Below are 19194 nucleotides of genomic sequence, written 5' to 3' on the forward strand. Positions count from 1 at the left end.
GAAAACCAATAAATACTGGGTTGGCCCAAAAATCCGTTCAGATTTTTCTGTAACGTCATATGAAAAACCCGAACAAACTTTTTGGCCAAGCCAATACTATGGACATCTATATTTTCCCCCTTGGGAGGGAGGCATTGATCAGGCATATTAAATGGTACTGTCACCTTTCTGGTTTCCAAAAAACACAGGTAAAGTGTGACTATATGGGGTGTGAGGGCTTCTCAGGAAATACTAATAACCATTTTGCTCCTTAAAGGAGAGTGAAAACCTTCTCACCCTCCCCACCCCCCCCCCACACACACACATTTTCTATATAAGGTGAGAAGTTTGGTTTGGTTTTCAGAAGAATGATCTCTATGCAGTTAGGTTATAGATCTTCCAATCACTGTGCTCCTGTGGATCCCAAGAAGAGACTGTAGGTTTAAAACTTGGGCAAGCATGGGAGAGTCCCCGAGGACTGATGAAAAATCCCAGTTGGTTGATCAGAAACTTCATGTCACCTGTCTGGAAGTCTGGGCCGGACAATATACTTTCTTTCTTTTTTCTTTTCTTTTCTTTTTTCTTTTTTTTATGTGCAGCATCTCATTTAATCTTCACAATTCTGTGAGGTGTGTATGGTTTTTATACCCATTTTACAGACCAGGAAATTGAGATCCAAGGAAGTAAATTAACTCCCCCATGGTTGTATAGTTATTAACTAACAAGATGATCCTTGTACTCAGTTTGTCCAATTCGATCAGGCTCTGTGGGAGAGGGAAGCTGAGTTCACGGAAATCTTTTTGGATAGTGTTGAAGGGACCCATTGAGTACTGTTTCAAGGGGCTCTGAAGAGAGTACCTCTGTCTTGGGACCTTAGTGGCCAGAGTTCCTCAGAGAAATACGGCCGGCCTCAGACTGCAGTTGTAGAAAATGATGGTGTGGTAGAAAAAGTAATTGGGAAAGACAGGACTGGCCTTCTGTGTGTGCCACCCTAGGCCAGACAGAATTGTGCAAAATGAGATTGTGTACCTATAATTTAGCTTAATGGGTATGTAGTGTAAATCTCAAGATTCTTTTGCACGAGATTAAAGTTGTTGTACATTTTAAATGCTTCCAGATGGAGAGGCCTTAGCCAGAGCCAGGAAAGGGGGAGGAAGCTTCGAGGGAAGAGGGGGGAGCAGCTTGAATCAGCTCCGATGCAGGAGTGCAGAAGAAAAGATGGGTACAGGGGAACCCCACATCCCCAGTCTTGGGGCAGAAACTCCTTTTCCCTGGCTGGCAGTGATAAAGTCAGACCCTGGAGAAACAGCTAAGGGGCTTCTGTTGGGAGCCCACAAAGCCGGGTAAATTTATTTAAACCATCTAATAAGGAATAACTGGCTCCCTTGCTGCCTTTATTCCCCCACCTGCACCCCAAGCCTACCCTGGCTTTCTAACCGTGACTTCCTAAGAACATTCCCCTGCTACGCTTCATCTTTGCCAAGCATGGATCTTTATTTCACATTTGGGTTCTAAATTTCAAACTCAGCTCAGGCTGGTAGTTTTAACAGTCGCAAGGAAGTGGGGTATGTGTGTGTGTATGTGGGGGGTGGAATGTGATTTAGTTCTAAGAAAAAAGGCTCAAAAATCTTCTTGGAAATCAGCATTGTTCCCATTCATCATTGTAGTTCCTAATTTGACTTGATGAGTTAAATAAAAATAAATCAAAACCATGTGGATCAAATTTACGTAAAAAATGCACAGGGGTTTAAAAATTAGAGAAGCGTTTCTAGCCAAACACATTTTTGGTTTCGCTGAACACAAGGCACTGGAAAAATCTCGAGTTTGCCAAACCCAAAGAGCAGCCGCCAGGTTTGCTGAGCCTCCCACATATCTCCCCAGGTCGAAGGTAGGGAATCTGTGGCCGAGAACTGAATTCCACAGGAGGCCCCCATCAACCCAGCGCGGGTCTGTCCGCCGAGCGTAGGAAGCGTTTTGACCCTCCCCTGGTCCACGGCATCATTCCCCCGTGTAACTGGAGCTTGTGCTCCGTAAGGGAAACACCCCCATCAGGTCTCCCATCCTCTCGCACAGTGAAGCTCATCACTGTTCACCATTTGTGTATCACCCTAGAGTTCAAGTGGAGAAGAAGAGGATTTGTGGATTCAGAGTCACCCTGCACCTTCTTTCCCAGCAGTTCTCCACCCCGTCCAGCACACACCTCATGACCTATTCCTCAGCGCGGCCCAGGCCTGCAGCCTAAACCTACAGATGTTCTCTACTCCGCACCCATTTCTGGCCTGTGACAGGCCCTCCCTAGAGCTAGGATTCCTCTTAATGTCTTTCTCGTTTTCTGGCCTCTACTCCAAGACTGTGCTGTTGACTTTAGGCCCCTTTCGGGCTCTTGGAAGAATGAGGTCTTTTTCTGTCTGGGGGCCGGTTTGCAAAGCCAACCCCATCAACTCAGCAGTCTCCCCTCCTCCCGCCCCCGCCACACTGAACCACAAGGGAGCCTGATTTTCTCTTGGCTTCATTTTTCCTCTCCTTGGTGTTCAGGATTCCTGTCAGCTGTTTTCTGTGACTCCAGCTCACTCATTTAGGTCATTCTTGGTTCTCTTCATCTAGATTTTATGTTTTTCTTTCATCTGAAACAGGCTTCTCTAAAAGAAGGAAGACCTTAGGCTCCAGTATCTGAACTCCCTCCCTAGCACCGGCATTACCTGTGACCTCTACAGGTTCTTTCAGCCTGCTTTCCCCTTCCTGCAGGTGGGGTGGAAATACCTAGATTGACAAGGTGCTGGGAAAAACAAATGAGAACATCTATGGAATTGTGTGGTACATGGTCAGAGATGGTCAGTAAACATTAGTCTTCCTTATCCACTGGCTTCTGCCTTTGCACTGCCTTTGCACTTACAGGGGATTCCCAGTATTCACTTTCAGGTGAAGAGAAGAATGACTATTTTGTTTGAGACTCCTGTGTTGTCTCCCATGAAAACATGAACAATATTTAAGGTCTCACATTGACTTCTGAACATTTACGGTCTTCTGATTCTCAGTAGCTTTTCATGCCCCAAGCCAAAATCCCGTTTTGGGAACGAACATGTTTGATTGTATTGTGTACTTTCTGCAGTCTGGCCAATTCATAAAAAAACAATATTGGTGCACAGTGATATGGGGAGATGGATGGGGTTACTTTAAGTGAAACGAAATAGGATTGTGTATATAAAAAGTTGATCATAAGTAGGTAAAAAAGTTATGTGCATATGTATACACATATACACATACATAAAAATATAGGTCTTGAGAAGGAAATTTTCTCAAATGTTACAGTAATTATCTTTGGGTGGTAGAGGAGGAATTAAAAAATTCCCTAGACCCGTCAAAAACACCTTAAGAGGCAGTGTGATATTGTGGTTAGAAACTCAGACCTGGTAATCAGTCATGGGCTCAAGCTCTATCTCTTTACTTACTAGCTGGGTGATCTTGAGAAAGTTACTTTACCTAAATCTCAGTGTCCTCCTCAGTAAGAAGAGGACAATAGGGTTGTTATACCCAGGAATGCAAGGAACAAGTTAAATGACATATAAAAAGTACTTAAAACAGAATCTGGCATAATAAACATTAGATCGTTTATTCCATCAAGACCACAAAATCTCACTGGCTGTTTACACAGAGAGTAAACATGAGTCCAATAGTGTTTATCGAGGAGCACACTGGGGAACATGTCCTCAAGGAATTAGAATTTTTGGCCACTTGGAAGGCCAAAGAATAATCAGCCATAAACCCTGTGAGTCCTGCTTCCTAAGGGACTAGGGGAATTCAGAGAAGGAAGAGAACACCATCTATTCTGAAGAAGAAGAACAAGGTAAGTAGGACAAGAGAAGGAAGGAAGCAGTAATGAGTCTGGTGTGAAGTGAAACTTGCCTTACAGAATCAGTTTGGAAGATTAGCTTGAAGGGCTATTAGCTATAATCAAGCGAATTATCATGGAGGGCCTAGAACTGGACCCGGGGCAGCAGATCAGGTCTTCAGCAAGGGGATCAGCATGATAAGTGAATGTGGCGGTGGAAGTCTTAGCTTGTTAACAGCACATGGAATGGGGGTGCAGAGGTAGGGAGATGCAGGCGGGGAGGCCACCGTAGAAGTGAAACCATGTGGCAGTGAGGCTCTGAGCTGGGGCAGGGACCGGGAAAGCCAAAAGGAGGCGCATGGGAGAGGCATTTCACAAAACAACCGTAACAAGGACTGAGGGCACACTTGATTTTTAGAGGATGAAGCAGGGTGAAATTTTTGAAAAAATTAAACTTTGCTTTCTAACCTATGAGAAAGGAAGAAGGTTGCTTGTTGGGGTCTGAGGAGGAAAAATAATTTTATCCTTTTTCCCTCTGAGTTTTCTGAACCAATTTAAAAAACAGACACAGGAGTCTGGGATGAAAATAACTTTATAGCGAGGATAAAGTTAGACTGGAAACCGCGGTTTGGATCTAAGACCAAAGTGGACTTTTTATTCCTCATCTCCAGCCCTCAAATGAAACTTGCCTCCTGGACTGGCTCTCATCTCCCCACCCCACAAAGGGAGGTTTTCCTGGTATTTACCTGCTGGAAAACAGGAACAGAGGGACAGGTGCTGCTTATGGACAAGTAGGGACCAAGGAGAAAACTCCAGCGGGCTCGCTGTCCCATGTCCCTTCTCACCAATCCTATAGGGAGAGGGGCCCATCGCAATACAATGCCTTTGTGCCTTTGTTGACTACAAAACAACTTACAGGCTTAACAGGAGAATTTATTACTATCTTTCATACTTCTGCGGGTTGAATGGGCTCCGCTGGGTGCTTCTCACGTGGTCACAGTTGGATATCAGTTGGGGCTGGGGTCATCTGAAGGCTAGATGGATTGCAAGTCCAAAACGGCTCTCTCACATGGTTGGCAGTTGATGTGGGCTGTCAGCTGAGTGTTGAGTCGAGGCAGCTACACACAGCCTCTCCGTGTGGTTTTGGCTTCTCATGGCATTACTGCAGCTGGCTTCTGAAACATCCCAAGAGGAGTGGTTCGAGAGACTGAGGCAGAAGCTACAAAGCTTTTTAAGGCCTAGCCTCAGGAGTCCCAGAACATCACCTCTTCCATATTCTGGTGATTAAAGAAATCACTAAGGTGGGTCCATATTTGAGGAGAGGAGAACTAGAATCCACCCTTGATGGGGGAGGAGCAGCGTGCTTGTACAGGGAGGGAAGGAAGTGATGGTGGTCATTTTGGAGACCTTCTATGATCGCCTTCCTGTAGAAGTGTCCTCCCTGCTGTGAAGTCTTAAGTATTAGAGTAATCATCATCTATCTTTCCAGTGCAAACTAATAGAAGTTGATGCATTAGTTATTTACCTAGTTAATTAACAAAGGAAACCTAGTCTGCAGTGTAGAGGCAGATTTACAATGATGCTAATTAACTAAATGTAAGTATCAGGGTCCTTCACTCAGACCAGCCTTCAGTGAGTTCTGGTTATTCCTGGGAAATGTAGACAGTTCTCTGTGGTGAGGAGAGGCAAGGTTACAATCAGGAATCATTTCCTTGCAATCATTTCTCAAAAGAAAGGGACCTCATTTTCCATGGTTCCAGTAATCTGTTGCAATTTCTCTTCTCATTCCTAATAAACATTCACATTAGTATGTAAGTTTGTATTCATAATTATTTCTGTGTTCTTTTTCTTAAAGACAGCTCCCCAGAAAGACAAATACTGTATCATCTCACTTATATGTGGAACCAAAAACAAAAAACAAAGCCCCCAGTAAACAACAACAAAAAACCAAAACGCAAAGAGATCAGACTTGCAGCTACCAGAGGTGGGGACAAAGGGGAATTAGAGGAAGGTGCTCAAAAGGTAAGACTCCCAGTTATAAGATCAATAACTACTAGGGGTGTAATGTACAGCATGATGACTGTAGTTTCCCATATATTGTAATGCTGTACAATATATGGGAAAGTAGTTAAGAGAGTAAATCCTAAGAGTTCTCATCACAAAGAAAAAAGCATTTTCCTTTTATTCTTCTGTTTTCTTTTTTTATTGCATCTATATGAGAAGATGGATGTTAGCTGAACCTACCGTGGTAATCATTTCACAATATATATATCTATATATATATATATATTTTTTTTTTGCGGTACGCGGGCCTCTCACTGTTGTGGCCTCTCCCACTGTGGAGCACAGGCTCCGGACGCGCAGGCCCAGCGGCCATGGCTCACGGGCCCAGCCGCTCCGCGGCATGTGGGATCCTCCCGGACCAGGGCACGAACCCGTGTCCCCCGCATTGGCAGGCGGACTCTCAACCACTGCGCCACCAGGGAAGCCCCACAATATATAAATCAAACCGTCATGCTGTATGCCTGAAGTTTATACAGTGATGTATGTCAGTTATTTCTCAGTAAAGCTGGGGGAAAAAATGCTCCCCAAATTGTATAAACTTCGGGCCTTACAAACCCTGGATCCCCCTGTACAAAAGGAAAATGATGAGTTCTGTCTAAAGATACTTTGATAATTTACAGCAGTTGTATTTAGCACTCTTTTTTTTAACCAGTCTTATTGAGATATAATTGACATATGACATTGTATAAATTTAAGAGGTACAGTGTTTTGATGTGTATACTTACATACAGTTGACCCTTGAACAACATGAGTTTGAACGGCACGGTCCACTTATATATGGATTTTTTCCCATATGTTATGGAAAAACCCAAATGAATTTTTTGGTCAACCCAATACTGCAGTACTACACAGTCCGAGTTTGGTTGAACCGCAGATGTAGAGGAACCACACATACAGAGGGCTGACTATATAAGTTACATGCAGAGTTTCGGCTGCGCAGAGGGTCAGCGCCCCAACCCCCTAGTTGTTCGAGGATCGGCTGTATTGCAAAATGATTATCACGGTAGTGTTAGCTAACACCCCTATCACATCACTAATCACCATTCCTTTTCTGTATAACTTGCAAGTATATAACCCAGTATGACATACAGATTATGTATATACATTATATATAGTGTGTATATATGTGTGTGTGTGTGTGTGTGTGTGTATAATATAGTATATACGTATTATATTTAACTATAATCACCATGCTGTACTTTGGATTCCCAGAACTTATTCATCTTATAACTGGAAGTTTGTGCCCTTTGACCATCATCTCTCCATTTCTCTCCCCACCCCCTCCCCCCTGAAAACCATCACTTTCCTCTATGTTCTATGAGTTCAGTTTTATGGGCAGTTTTCTGACTCCCTTCTCTAGTCCCACATGTCTGCAGCATCTCATACATCTGCTTCTCAGTTGGGTTGATGCCCCCTTGTGGGTATATGCTTCCCTCCCATCACCACCACCACTTTAAAAATGTCTGGGGGAAAAACAATCACATGTTAAGAGTGTATAGAACTGCTTTCTTTGATTCTGGTACCATCTGACCTTATACATCCAGGAGAGACTTCATGCCCTAGCCTGTCCATCTCCATCTCTAATTCTCCAGTCTAGCTGTAAAAAATCACTCGTGATATACCTGTGTGTCATCCGTATGGATGGTTCCCATTAGGAACTGTCTTGAGATTTGCTAACCAGCTATTTGAGTAAAACCACAATTTGAAATTTACTTGTACACACACCAGAAAAGTCCAGCTTTTGAAATTTGTGGTCACACAAGGGAAACCAACTTGTATATTGTGTCAAACATTCCTTCTCATTGGAGATTATTCCCCTCTGATCCTCTCCTCAACACTAATAATTTCACTTGAATGTTTCGAGTGAGTATCTTTCTCTTTTTTTGCATTAATTTATTGTATTACCTCATATAAGAATAGTTTGAGGCATTTGTTGAAGAATGCAAACCCCTGGAATCCACTTCCTGAAAATCTGAATCACTAGGTGTAGGGTGGGGTCCTAGCAATTTTCACATTTTTTAGACACTTCTGCAGCAGGTGATCCAAAGACCACTCTTTGAATAACACTGTCATAAGCTGTTCTTCACTGTGTTTCAGGAACTTTAATAATCCTAAAGTCATCCATGCTCTAGTCCTAGATGGCGTGATTCATTCTCACCATGCCTGTGGCTCCATTCTAGGCTGGTAGGTTAGGGCTACTACACACCTCACTCTCTGCTCGATCATAGGTCTGCCAAAACCTGGGCTGCTTGCAAGCAGTGGGGTTAACTTTACCACATGACAGGTATCCCATAGTTTACCAGGGCTGATTGGGTCTCCTCTTCTAAGGCAAGATACACGGTAACTTGCTCTCCTGCTCACTGGAGATCCCTAAAATGCTGCCATTGTGAAACGAGTCCTGTGAAGTAGTAACACAGTGTGGTTGTTACGTTTAGTCCCAATGGCCAGAAGTAGCAGCTACAAGAATAAGGAACAGTAGTCATTTAGTTATTTACACGCCAGGAGACCAGATAACTTACCCTCTCAACCGGGACATTTTTGAGAGTCAGTGGGGGCACTGTTAATAATTATGCTGGGAAAGCAGCACAAACCCAAACTATCTCAGGCAAACAGGGATGGACGGTCACTCTGTATCTGCCTCCCCCGCCTCCTAAATGGATCTGACATGACTCAGTCCGTCTACACGGCACCCACGTACTTTCACTCGCAGGCTGGGATTTCCTCTGACCCTGATCTCTGCAAACCGGCATTTTAATGAACACAAATGTAATCCTCAAATGACTAACAAGCTGGATTCAAGTCCATGTGTTCACTGATCCATTCAGTGAGGCTTGGATTCTGTGGTGAACGAGCCATTGGAATCCCAGAGAAAGGAGCAGATGATAGGAGTGCCCCCGTCTGTAAAGGAAAGTCCTTCCTCTGTAGCTCACCTCCCAAAGTTGTCAAGTTCTGGCCTCACGTGGAGAAAATGAAAGCCTTACGCTATCGCGGCCAGGCACTGGGTACAACTTTAGACTCTCTCTATGTTACCTAATATCTTAGCTGGTTTAAAAACTTTTTCAGTTATTAAATGGTATCCAACCTCAAAAGGCAAATGTTTATTTTGTCTGTAGACTCCAAAACAAGAGAAAAACACCAAACCTCAAGAATATCTGTGGTGCATTTCACATAGAAAATTATACCCACAGCCAAAACAACCAGCTCCTTTTTGGGGTAGGAGGAACAGCCAACCTATCTGTCATATTTAAATGTCCCTTGATTCATTTGCAGTCAGACGCTCTGAGGTCATGTGGTCAGTCCCATCCAGGTCGAACTCATCCTGTGATGAAAGAGGTGGGGAATGGTAGAGCCATAAGCATCCCCAGTGGCCGCATCATCCTAACCTTTCATTTCACAAAGGGAGACGCTGAAGATTTGAGAAACCTCATCCCTTACCACTCCCCAGTGGAGATCCAGTACTGTAGCCAAGCCAGACTACGCAAAGCCACCCTAGCACACCAGCCCTCTCTCTCACCCCCAGGCGTTGGCCCCTGCAGTTCCCTCTGCGTGTAAGGTACGTGATGCCCAAAGTCCTCCTCCGTGATGCTCCCCATCTGGTAAATCAGTACTTCCTCATTTCATATTCCTGGCAGGTTGTCAAGAGATTTTAAAATGTGAATGAACAAAGTGGTTTTGCCTAACTACTAAGGGGCAGAGGTGGGTCTCAAATCCAAGTCTTCTGCCACCAAATTCAGTGTGTATTTCATGACATCATCTAGTGTAGATAGAATCACAACAGAGAATTCGGGGGCAGTCTTGGTGGCCTGCCAACATGCCAGTATTGAAATAATCCACTGTGACGAAATATTCTGGAGTTTTATTTTCTTCTGGTACAAGTGCTATGTTCAACATTCTGCAGGTTGACCTTTTGGGTTGGTTGGCCACGGAGGGTGGAGAGGAAAAGAGTTTGTACTCTTCTTATTTTCCACCACCTATTGGCAGCCTTTACCTTGGGGACCACCTGACTTTTCTGCCAAAACATGGTTGAGAGTCCCAATCACTGTCAATTTTAAGTGAGACTTTAGGAAATGAACACCAGGTCCTTTGAGCTCACCCTTAACTCATCTCCTTTCACCACCTAGCTTACTTTCAGGTGTATTGCCCTGAGATTAGAGCTGTAAAAAAATAACATGCTGTGCATTAGAATTTGTAGTTCTCTTCCACATTATCTCATTTGATCTTTGTAACAGCTTTGTGAGAAAGGTAGAGTGAGTGTTATTTATTTTTCTTGTCTTTTTTTTTTTTCCATTTTTTTAACAATGATTTCAGGGATGAGAAAATTGAGAGCTAAAGAAATAAAGGACTCGTCTCCAGTCCCAAGGCTGGTTAGAAGCAGAGACCTGAAGTGAGGGCTCCTACTAACCCAGGCAGGGAGGGTCCTGCTTCTGCACACAGCCGGGCCTGAGCTGCTGGCGCACCTCGTCCTACCTCAAGTACTTAAACGGGGAAAAGGGTTTGGAGGACGTGCTGAGCTGATAAAGACGTGAGAGCCGTGAGGACGTCCTAGAGGAGCAGCCAAGACTTGGCAAATGGAAGAACTGATGGATTCTTTTAAACAGTGGCTTCAGGAAGCAGCGTCAGCTTACAGCAGCATGAGCTCTCACGGGCCACTGAAATTTCCTCAGTAACAGAGCAAAAGGGCGAACAGATATTAGACAGGCACTGAAACAGCAGCCAGCTGAGCACTGAGTGGAGGCACCGCATTACAGAGTTGTTTGTCCCCACTCCCCCGTAAAGCAGGGGCGCGGTGACAAGGGTAAGGGTGACTCTGCTCTAGAGTTGGGGGGCAGCTGTGAGAGCCGTCAGCACCTGGCTGATTCAGAGCCATGCTAGCCACGACCCTTGGTGACCCCACACTTCCTCCTGCTTGCTGCCCCCCCCACCCCAAACGCGGAGTGTTTTTTATTAGCAGTTCACCTGAGGATAGGGGACGAAAAGGAAAGTGTCTGCTACTCCTGTTAAATATCAGCGCATCACAGTTTGGTGACTGCCTGGGAGCGTCAGCGTCTGCAAGCTAAAACGGTTGGGTCACCACGAGCTGAGGGAGTCTTCGGAATGGATCTCATATGAATTCTTTTTCTTTCTCTTTTCTTCCCATTTATTCTTTGTCTCAGCAAGTATGTCCTGAAGATCTAGTGGTATTTACTCTATGAAAGTTACAGCGAGGCCCACAGAAGAAGTGCAAAATGGGATCTCTGGCCTCCAGAGGTTGAGTCTGGGGGGAAGAGAAGGTGACCAGCTCTCAGGGTGTTCGCTGTAAGCAGGACAAGGGTAAATGTCCAGCAAGGGAAATGCTTCCCTTGGTGGTTTATTGTGTGGTTTCCAAGAGCTAGGCTCTGTGCTCTGCTGGGGTGGGGTGGGGGGTGGAGGTGGGGCAGAAACAAATAGGACAACTCAGACCTCGCCTCAGGGGAGCTTACTGCCTAAGACCGTGTTTTCAAGATGAGGTTCCCCCATCACTTGCATTGGAATTACCCTTGTTTACATAGGCTGATGCCTGCGCTCAGATCTACACAATCAGAATCTTTAAAGGTGGGTCCCTGAATCTTAATTAGCACCCCAGTGATTCTTAAACACATTAAAGTTTGAGAATAACTACTCATGCGGAAGGGACAGACAAGAGAACCCAGACTGGTACCAATACGTGAGTGCTGTGCTAGTGAACACGGAAGGGATTGTGTCTGCAGGGGACCGGGGCAAAGAAAGGGAAATCCTCAGGTCTTCCTCAGGGTTACTCTGGCAGCGGAGGGTGGCACTGTGTCCCCCTCAGCCTCTCTTCTTCACCACCAGTCTAACACTGTGTCCACATCCTCTTAATCCGGAGGAGTGGCAGGTCCCCAAAAGGAAGGAAAGGGAGGCACAGCAAGGGACCTGTGGAAAGTCACCTCACTGGTTCAGATCTCTGTTCACATGGTGTCTTCCCAGAGACACCCGCCTTAACCACATCTTCTAAAATGGCTCTCTTCTCACTCTCCTTACCTGCCTGACTTTTCTTCAAGCACCTGTCATCTTCTGGCATTGTAATTTATTTGTCTATTGCACCTAGTTTAGAAGTTGTGAGGACTTTGTCACTTTTGTCCACAGCTGTTGGCACATAGTAAGGGCTCAATAAACACGTCGTGAAGGGTCCAGGAGGGCAGATGGATCCACCCCGGCCTCATCTCTCCATGGCTCAAATTCTGTTGCTCTGAGAAACAGCAAGAGTCTCAGGATGCCCGTGGCCTTTCTTGGCAGATGCGTACGCGAGAAGGAGCCACTAGGACCCTGCCCGTGTTCTCCAGAACCCCTTCCCACAAAGGCCTTTGCAGATCATATCTTTCCCCTCCCAGAGACTGTCTTCCTCATGTCTGAGTCCTGGGGAGCCACAGAGCCCGTTACTTTTGATGTGAAGCTTCCCGGAACATTAAGAAGCTATTTGAGGAATGGAACAGGGAGGTCTGGGGAGGCAAGTGTGGTCTGATTGAGGAGGCCCTGCAACAGCTTCGGGGAGGGAAGGTCGGGTCTCCAGAGCCCACTGGAATCCTTTGAAGCCCTAGCCGCTGGGGAGGATGAGCGTGCAGTTGGATGCCTTGCACGGCAGTCCGGCTTTTCCGAGAGCGTTTTCACAAAATGTTCTGCATCCCAGGTTAATGTATAAGACACGAGTTGTAAGTGGAAAGTTGGCAAAGTCCTTTGGAAACTGGCTAAAGGGCAGGAAACGAAGGGTAGCATTAAAAAAAAAAAAAAAACTAAAAGGATGTTAATTGGGGAGTGCCCCAGGGAATAGGGTTGAGACTAGCTGTTTATTAGTTACATAAAAATTGCTTGGAGAATGGTACTGAAAGGGATTTTCATGTTGGCTAAGGAAACTGCATTAGAGAGTTATGTGTGGAAATGTGAATAGTGGAATTAGGGAAGGATTCAATTTATTGATGGAAGTGAAGAGGAACGTTTTATAACATGTTGCTATTTATCAACCCACACCCGTTTTGTTGGCCAGATTTCCATTTGCATAAGACAGCTTCAGCTTAAAACAACTCAAGTCTCCACGTTTTGGGGGCCGCAGAAAGCACTTGAAGAGATTTCGGCACCCTACACACAGGGCAGGTCCTGAAACGAAACGGATGTTATTATCTTTGACCTTAGAAACCTCTCTTTTCAAAGGAGCTGCAGGGCAGGTGGCATCTCCTAGTTCGCTAGAAGCATAAGGTGCTACAAGCACCTGACATCCACATCTCCCTACCTCCCTTTATAAGAAACATTTTCTATCCTGTGGAGCTCAAAGTATCACAGAAATTTATTGTAGATCTACCCCAATAAGAAGCGAGCAGTCTTTCGTAAGCAAAGTTATTTGCACACTGGAAGTAACAACACAGTGACACAGGACTTGAAATTAGGAGCCCAGGGGTGACATTTGCTATATTCGCTATAGCCTTCCCTAGGGGGTAGTCTACACAGGCATCACAGAGGCCACTGAGCCCTTGCATTCCTTGTTACAGACCAGTAGGACTCCTCCGCGGCCTCAGTAGTCAAAGTGTGGTCCAGGGACCAGCAGCATCACATGGGAGCAAGTTAGAAATGCAGGCTCCCAGGGCTTCCCTGGTGGCAAAGTGGTTGAGAGTCCACCTGCCGATGCAGGGGCCATGGGTTCGTGCCCCGGTCCGGGAAGATCCCATATGCCGCGGAGCGGCTGGGCCCGTGAGCCATGGCCGCTGAGCCTGCGCGTCCGGAGCCTGTACTCCGCAACGGGAGAGGCCGCAACAGTGAGAGGCCCGCGTACCGCAAAAAAAAAAACACAACAGAAATGCCGGCTCTCAGGCCCCACTCCAGAAGTGAATTGGAAGCTCCATTTTAGTAGGGTCCTGGGCTGATTCCTGTGCACATCAGCATTTCAGAAGCACTGCTCTAAGACACCCAGGGACCACAGAAGGTAAAGCAGTGGGGATCCGGTTGCCGCTAGAGTAAAAATTGAACCACGTGAGTTCAGCAGCCTGAAGACAAAATTCTGGCATTTGGGACTTTCCAGTCTGTTGTAAACTTAAGATTCCCCCCTCCTGTTTTCTTTCATTTGGTCTCATAGGGCACAGTGCCTTCTCTAGAATGTAAACTTCCCCTGCCTTTTGAGAGGAAGATGTTAAAAGCCGGTCCAGTCGTCCCCCGAGGGCTCTTCTCCTGAGTGCGGTCCATGTGCTGCGCCATTAGCTAATCGTTGCCGTCTTGTTCACCGGCCACAAAGGCTGTTTTTCATTTGAGCTCATTTTCCGAAAACCCTGTGGGCAAGTGTGGGGCATTTTGTTGTTTTCTGCTGCTGGGTGTGGGTCCATAGGACCAGCCCTGTGGCAGGCAGGGCGTCACTGGTCTGGGCAGACCTTCCTAAAACATAGGAGGCTTGGCTTTTGAAGATGTGGATGTGGACGTTCTGCAGGCCTCTTAGAATTGTATTCTCTCGAGATCTGAGATGACCTGACGGTGACTGTGTGTGATGGGACACGGGAACAGCTGCCTACACTCCATCTGCCTTCCCTTTCTTTCCCTTCCCCTCCCTTCCCCTGGCCTACACCTTTCACTCAGACTTGATTTTAGAAAACAGGATCATGAGGTCGGGTTGAAAGAGTTGGAAGATTGATGAAATTGACCCACCTTTGTCCTCAGCTCATGAAGTGGTGTAGGCAGGGGCTGGTCCCGTCAAATTAGCAGGGAATAGCAATGAAATCCCAAACTCCTCTCCCTCCCGTCCTGCCCGAGTAGGGGGAACATGGAGTTGTGGCCTAATGCAAGTAAGCCTTGATTTTTATTATTATTATTTTTGCTAAGGTCACTGTGTTCTTTTCCCAGAGTTGAGGGGGATGTTCAAATAGCCAAGTCATTCCAGGTACTAGAGGTGAGGACAGAAAGTCTGTCGAGACACACTTAGGAGATTCAGACTTGGCGTGTGTCCTTTGTGATTTAGGCTAGACTGAGGCTCCTCAAACCTGCGTGTAGTATCAGAGCCCCATCGTTGCATGAGATAAGTCCAGCCCCATGGGCCTCAGAGCAGGTAAGCCAAAAGGTATCAAGTGAGTACTTGAAATAAAGTGTTTCTCCTTAGTCCTAAACCAATACACGCAGAGTAGCTGCCTTGGATCCTAGACTGGCCTTATCTCCCCTGCAGACTGAGAGCTCAGAAGCAGGGAAATCTGCCGTTTATCTTTATACTTAGAGCACCCAGCGCAGAGCAGGCCCTTAATAAATGTCTGTGGGATGGATGTGCAAAGGAAGGAAGGCAGCAAGCCTCCGGCTGCTCTTCTAGCTACCGCTGTATCTATTGTGAGTCATTGTTCCAGCCACATTGCAGGCATTACATTTTCAGTTAATTTCTTTCTTGTCAACTATTAATTTATTGGGCTCATTCACAGTTGTGTTTGGGGCCCGATATGTCTATACAGCAAGTCTTCAAAGGAGGCTACCCCTGGGCCACAAAGCTTGCTGCATACCCAAGTGCCTTACAGCACACACCTAAAAACCACTGGGCTGGGCAGGAAAAGGGAAGGGAAATCAGAAGCCAGTCTGCTAGGGGGAATAATACGCTCCCAACTTCTTAAGCAGGGGTATTGCTGTTCATTTCAGGTAAGAGTCTACGATCTCTCCAGATACGAGCATGGAGCAGACGATGTGCTGATCTTGGCCACTGATGGACTCTGGGATGTTTTATCAAATGAAGAAGTGGCAGAAGCAATCACTCAGTTTCTCCCTAACTGTGACCCAGATGACCCTCACAGGTTTGTGCATTTCTATGATTGGAGGGTTGTTCCTCAAGCGGTCTTTCATGTGACTGAACTAAATAATAATCTTGCACTTTTCATCATTCATTCTGATATAGATAGTTTAGTAACCAAACTGCAAAAGGGACTACATTTCTTATAAGAGGTACTTTCACAGCCAAATAAAAATCCCCCTTAAGTTAAACCTAGATACAAGTGGTAAAGAATTTGTTTTGTGAGATATTTCAGCAGTATATCTTTCTCACATTCTTACTTCATATCCTACAAAGTGGGAATAATCCAAGTTGTGATCCTCCTCGTAAGAAAGATAGCAAATGCTCCCAGCATTGATTTCCATCCGTTGAGGAACTGTTTCTTGCAAGAAACATTGGGAAAGGAGAGAAAGATTAAAGTAGGGATTCCTTATAGCATGATGGCCATGTAAACATCCTAAACAACCCTAGGTGACTCAGAAATAAACAGAAATCCCCTCTGGAGAGAGGCACCTTTCACTTAGAACACAAGGAAATAAGTCACCATGAGTAAAAACCAGCAGAAACGATAGACAGCATAGTTGGACCTGTAAATATTATTGGATTTATCAGCCAAAAAATATAAGTAAATATTTTAACATGTTTCAGAAATATTTTTAAAAGCATTGAAATCATGCATAAGGACAAAAGACTATAAATGACTGCACAGATTTTTAAAATTAAGAAATGGGGGGCTTCCCTGGTGGCGCAGTGGTTGAGAGTCCGCCTGCCGATGCAGGGGACGCGGGTTCGTGCCCCGGTCTGGGAAGATCCCACATGCCACGGAGCGGCTGGGCCCGTGAGCCATGGCCACTGAGCCTGTGCGTCCGGAGCCTGTGCTCCGCAGTGGGAGAGGCCACAACAGTGAGAGGCCCGCGTACCGCAAAAAAAAAGGAATAAAGAAAAAAAAAAGAAATGGGACTTCTGGAGATGAAAAATATAAAAATAGGAACTACAAATTCAATGGATTAAACAGATTGGAGACAGTTGAACAGTACAGTGATGAACTGAAAAACTGATCTGAACAATCCAGAATATGGCTCAAAGAGACAAAGAGAGGGAAAGTATGAAATGAGATTGAGACTAGGAAGATAACTAAGAGGCTAAAAAGAATTGCAAAAGGAAATACTATAGAAAATGGGAAGAAAAAAACACGTTCCAATCCAGAATTGTTGAATGATATTAAACCTAAGATCCAGAAAGCCCAACAGATCTCAAGCAGAAGAAATAAAGAGATAATTTTAAGTAGATATTTTATAATGAAGCTGAAGAATTTAAACAAAAAAGATACTAAAAGCAGCCAGAAAGACAAAACAGATACATAAGAATAGCATTTACAGTGATAGCTGACTTTTCAAAAATAACAGTAGAAGCCAAGACAGTGGAGTTATATCTTCAGTTGGCTAAGAAAAGCAGCTCTCAATTTTTAGAATTTTTATATACAGTAAAGATATCAATAAAGAGGATGAAGTAAAAGCATTTTGAGGCAGAACAAAACTGAGAAATTTTACTGCCATGCAGCCTCCTCTGAAGAAGGTTCTATAGGATGTCGTCAGATAAGAAAAGGAAATGATTCCAGACGGAAGATTGAGAAGTAAGATGGATTATTAAGCTATTAGTAAATAGGTATACTTAAACATGCACCAACTATATAAAAACTGCAATAAGAATGTCTAATATGTGGTTAAAAATGATAAACTACTGAATAAAAACAGCATAATAAATTGGCCAGTGGGGATAGTAATCAGCTAAAGTATGCTATGGTTCTATGTGAAAAGAGGTTAAAAGTGTTTAACTTTAGACTTTAAATGTGTTTAAATAGCTAAGAAAACGAATGAAAGAATAGAAAGTGTAATTTTCAAACTAGTCAAGCCCACATAGAATTAAAAACCAGACTTCTAAACAACTTATAAATCAAAAAACTGTAATAAAAATTAGAAATGACCAGGGCCTAAATAATAAGACTACTACATATCAAGACTTTAAAGGCTGAATTTTGAGCCTTCCCCACCCCCCAATTTAATGAGCTATGCATAGGTGAAAAGCTCTACTCGTCCCTGACCTGCCAGAAGTGACTATATTCCTTCCATATCATAAAGGAACTTTTTCCAACCCTCCCAACCTCCCAGTTCCCCAGATCACAGGGACCCTGCCCACAAGCTCCAGGCTCCTGACCACAGAAAAAGAAAAAGAGCCCCGTAGCCAAAGAGAAAGGTATTTCTCAGAGTAAGATCTAGAAGCCTGCTTTGTGCTACTGGGCTAATTCTGCCCATATTATTCCTATAAACATGTACACAAGAATTCTTATAACTTCGCAGTTCTGAGGGGCCACAGGAGTGGAGCTGTGTACTTGTGGACTGTGTGCTCTTTTCCTGCATATAGGCTGTTAGTAAACCACTGTCCTAATTTAAAAATTTAGGTCTGCTGTTATTTCAACAACAGCATCTAGATTAAGAATTAAAAACAACAGAATAAACCCAGGAAAATTAATGGAAGGAAAAATTAAAGATAACAAAAAAGAGAACAAATATACAATAAAAATAAACAGTAAAGCCAAAATCTGTTTCTTTAAAACAACTAACACATTAGGGAAATGCAGTTTTCAGTTCATCCAGAACTGAATAATTCTGGTGATATCTGTAGAACACAGTGAAACAGGCGGAGCTATGTATTAACAGAGAACTGGGGTGGTAGGGAAATAGTGTCAAGCCGCACCTGAGGTATGTAGCACATTACAGGAATTTAATGAAGAACAATCTGTGAGAAAAAATAATGCCAGTCACCACATAACTTCCTTTGTGTGTCAACTGAATGTCCTTCCTATAGAGATTTCTATACCTTTTATATTTAAATATTGATATAATAATTTGTAATCATTAGTAATAAACCTACTTAAAGAATATTTAAAATACCTAAAATCCAAGAACCAATTTCATAAATATATAAAATCTTTCAGGGCTTCCCTGGTGGCGCAGTGGTTGGGAGTCCACTGATTTGGTTTGATATAAATCGAACCACACTGACATACTACCTCACACCCATTATGCTGGCTATTTTAAAACAAACGAAGAGAAAAAAATAAGTGTTGGTGAGAATGTGGAGAAATTGGAACGTCTTGTGCATTACTGGTGAGAATGTAGAACAGTACAGCTTCTGTGGAAAACAGTATGGTGATTAAACATGTAATTATATCCATCAATTCTACTTCTCGGTATGTACCCCAAAATGAGTGAAAGCAGGGACTCAAATAGGTACGTGTACACCCATGTTCATAGCAGCATTATTCACAATAGCAAAAAGGTGGAAGCAACCCAAGTGTCCATCAACAAATTAAATGGGATAAACAAAATGCGGTATATAATACAATGGAATATTAATCAGTCTTAAAAAGGAATGAAATTCTCACACATGCTGCAAAGTGGATGGACCTTGAAGGCATTATGCTCAGTGAAGTAAGCCAGTCAGAGGAGGACAAACATTGTATGATTCCACTTACATGACTTCCCTAGAGTCGTCAAATTCATAGGGACAG

The 19194-nt window shown here is 44.2% G+C and overlaps 1 protein-coding gene across 1 annotated transcript in view; it reads left to right on the top strand.

The window, feature by feature from the left end:
• PPM1H (protein phosphatase, Mg2+/Mn2+ dependent 1H) overlaps positions 1-19194 on the top strand; it is a 265272-nt gene that overhangs the window by 230354 nt on the left and 15724 nt on the right. Inside the window, exon 9 of the mRNA XM_060112773.1 lies at positions 15497-15648. Within this exon, the coding sequence (XP_059968756.1) occupies positions 15497-15648 (152 nt within the window). The remainder of the gene's footprint in view (positions 1-15496; positions 15649-19194) is intronic.

This window comes from Mesoplodon densirostris, chromosome 11 (assembly GCF_025265405.1).
Source record: "Mesoplodon densirostris isolate mMesDen1 chromosome 11, mMesDen1 primary haplotype, whole genome shotgun sequence".
NCBI classification, from domain to species: Eukaryota; Metazoa; Chordata; class Mammalia; order Artiodactyla; family Ziphiidae; genus Mesoplodon; species Mesoplodon densirostris.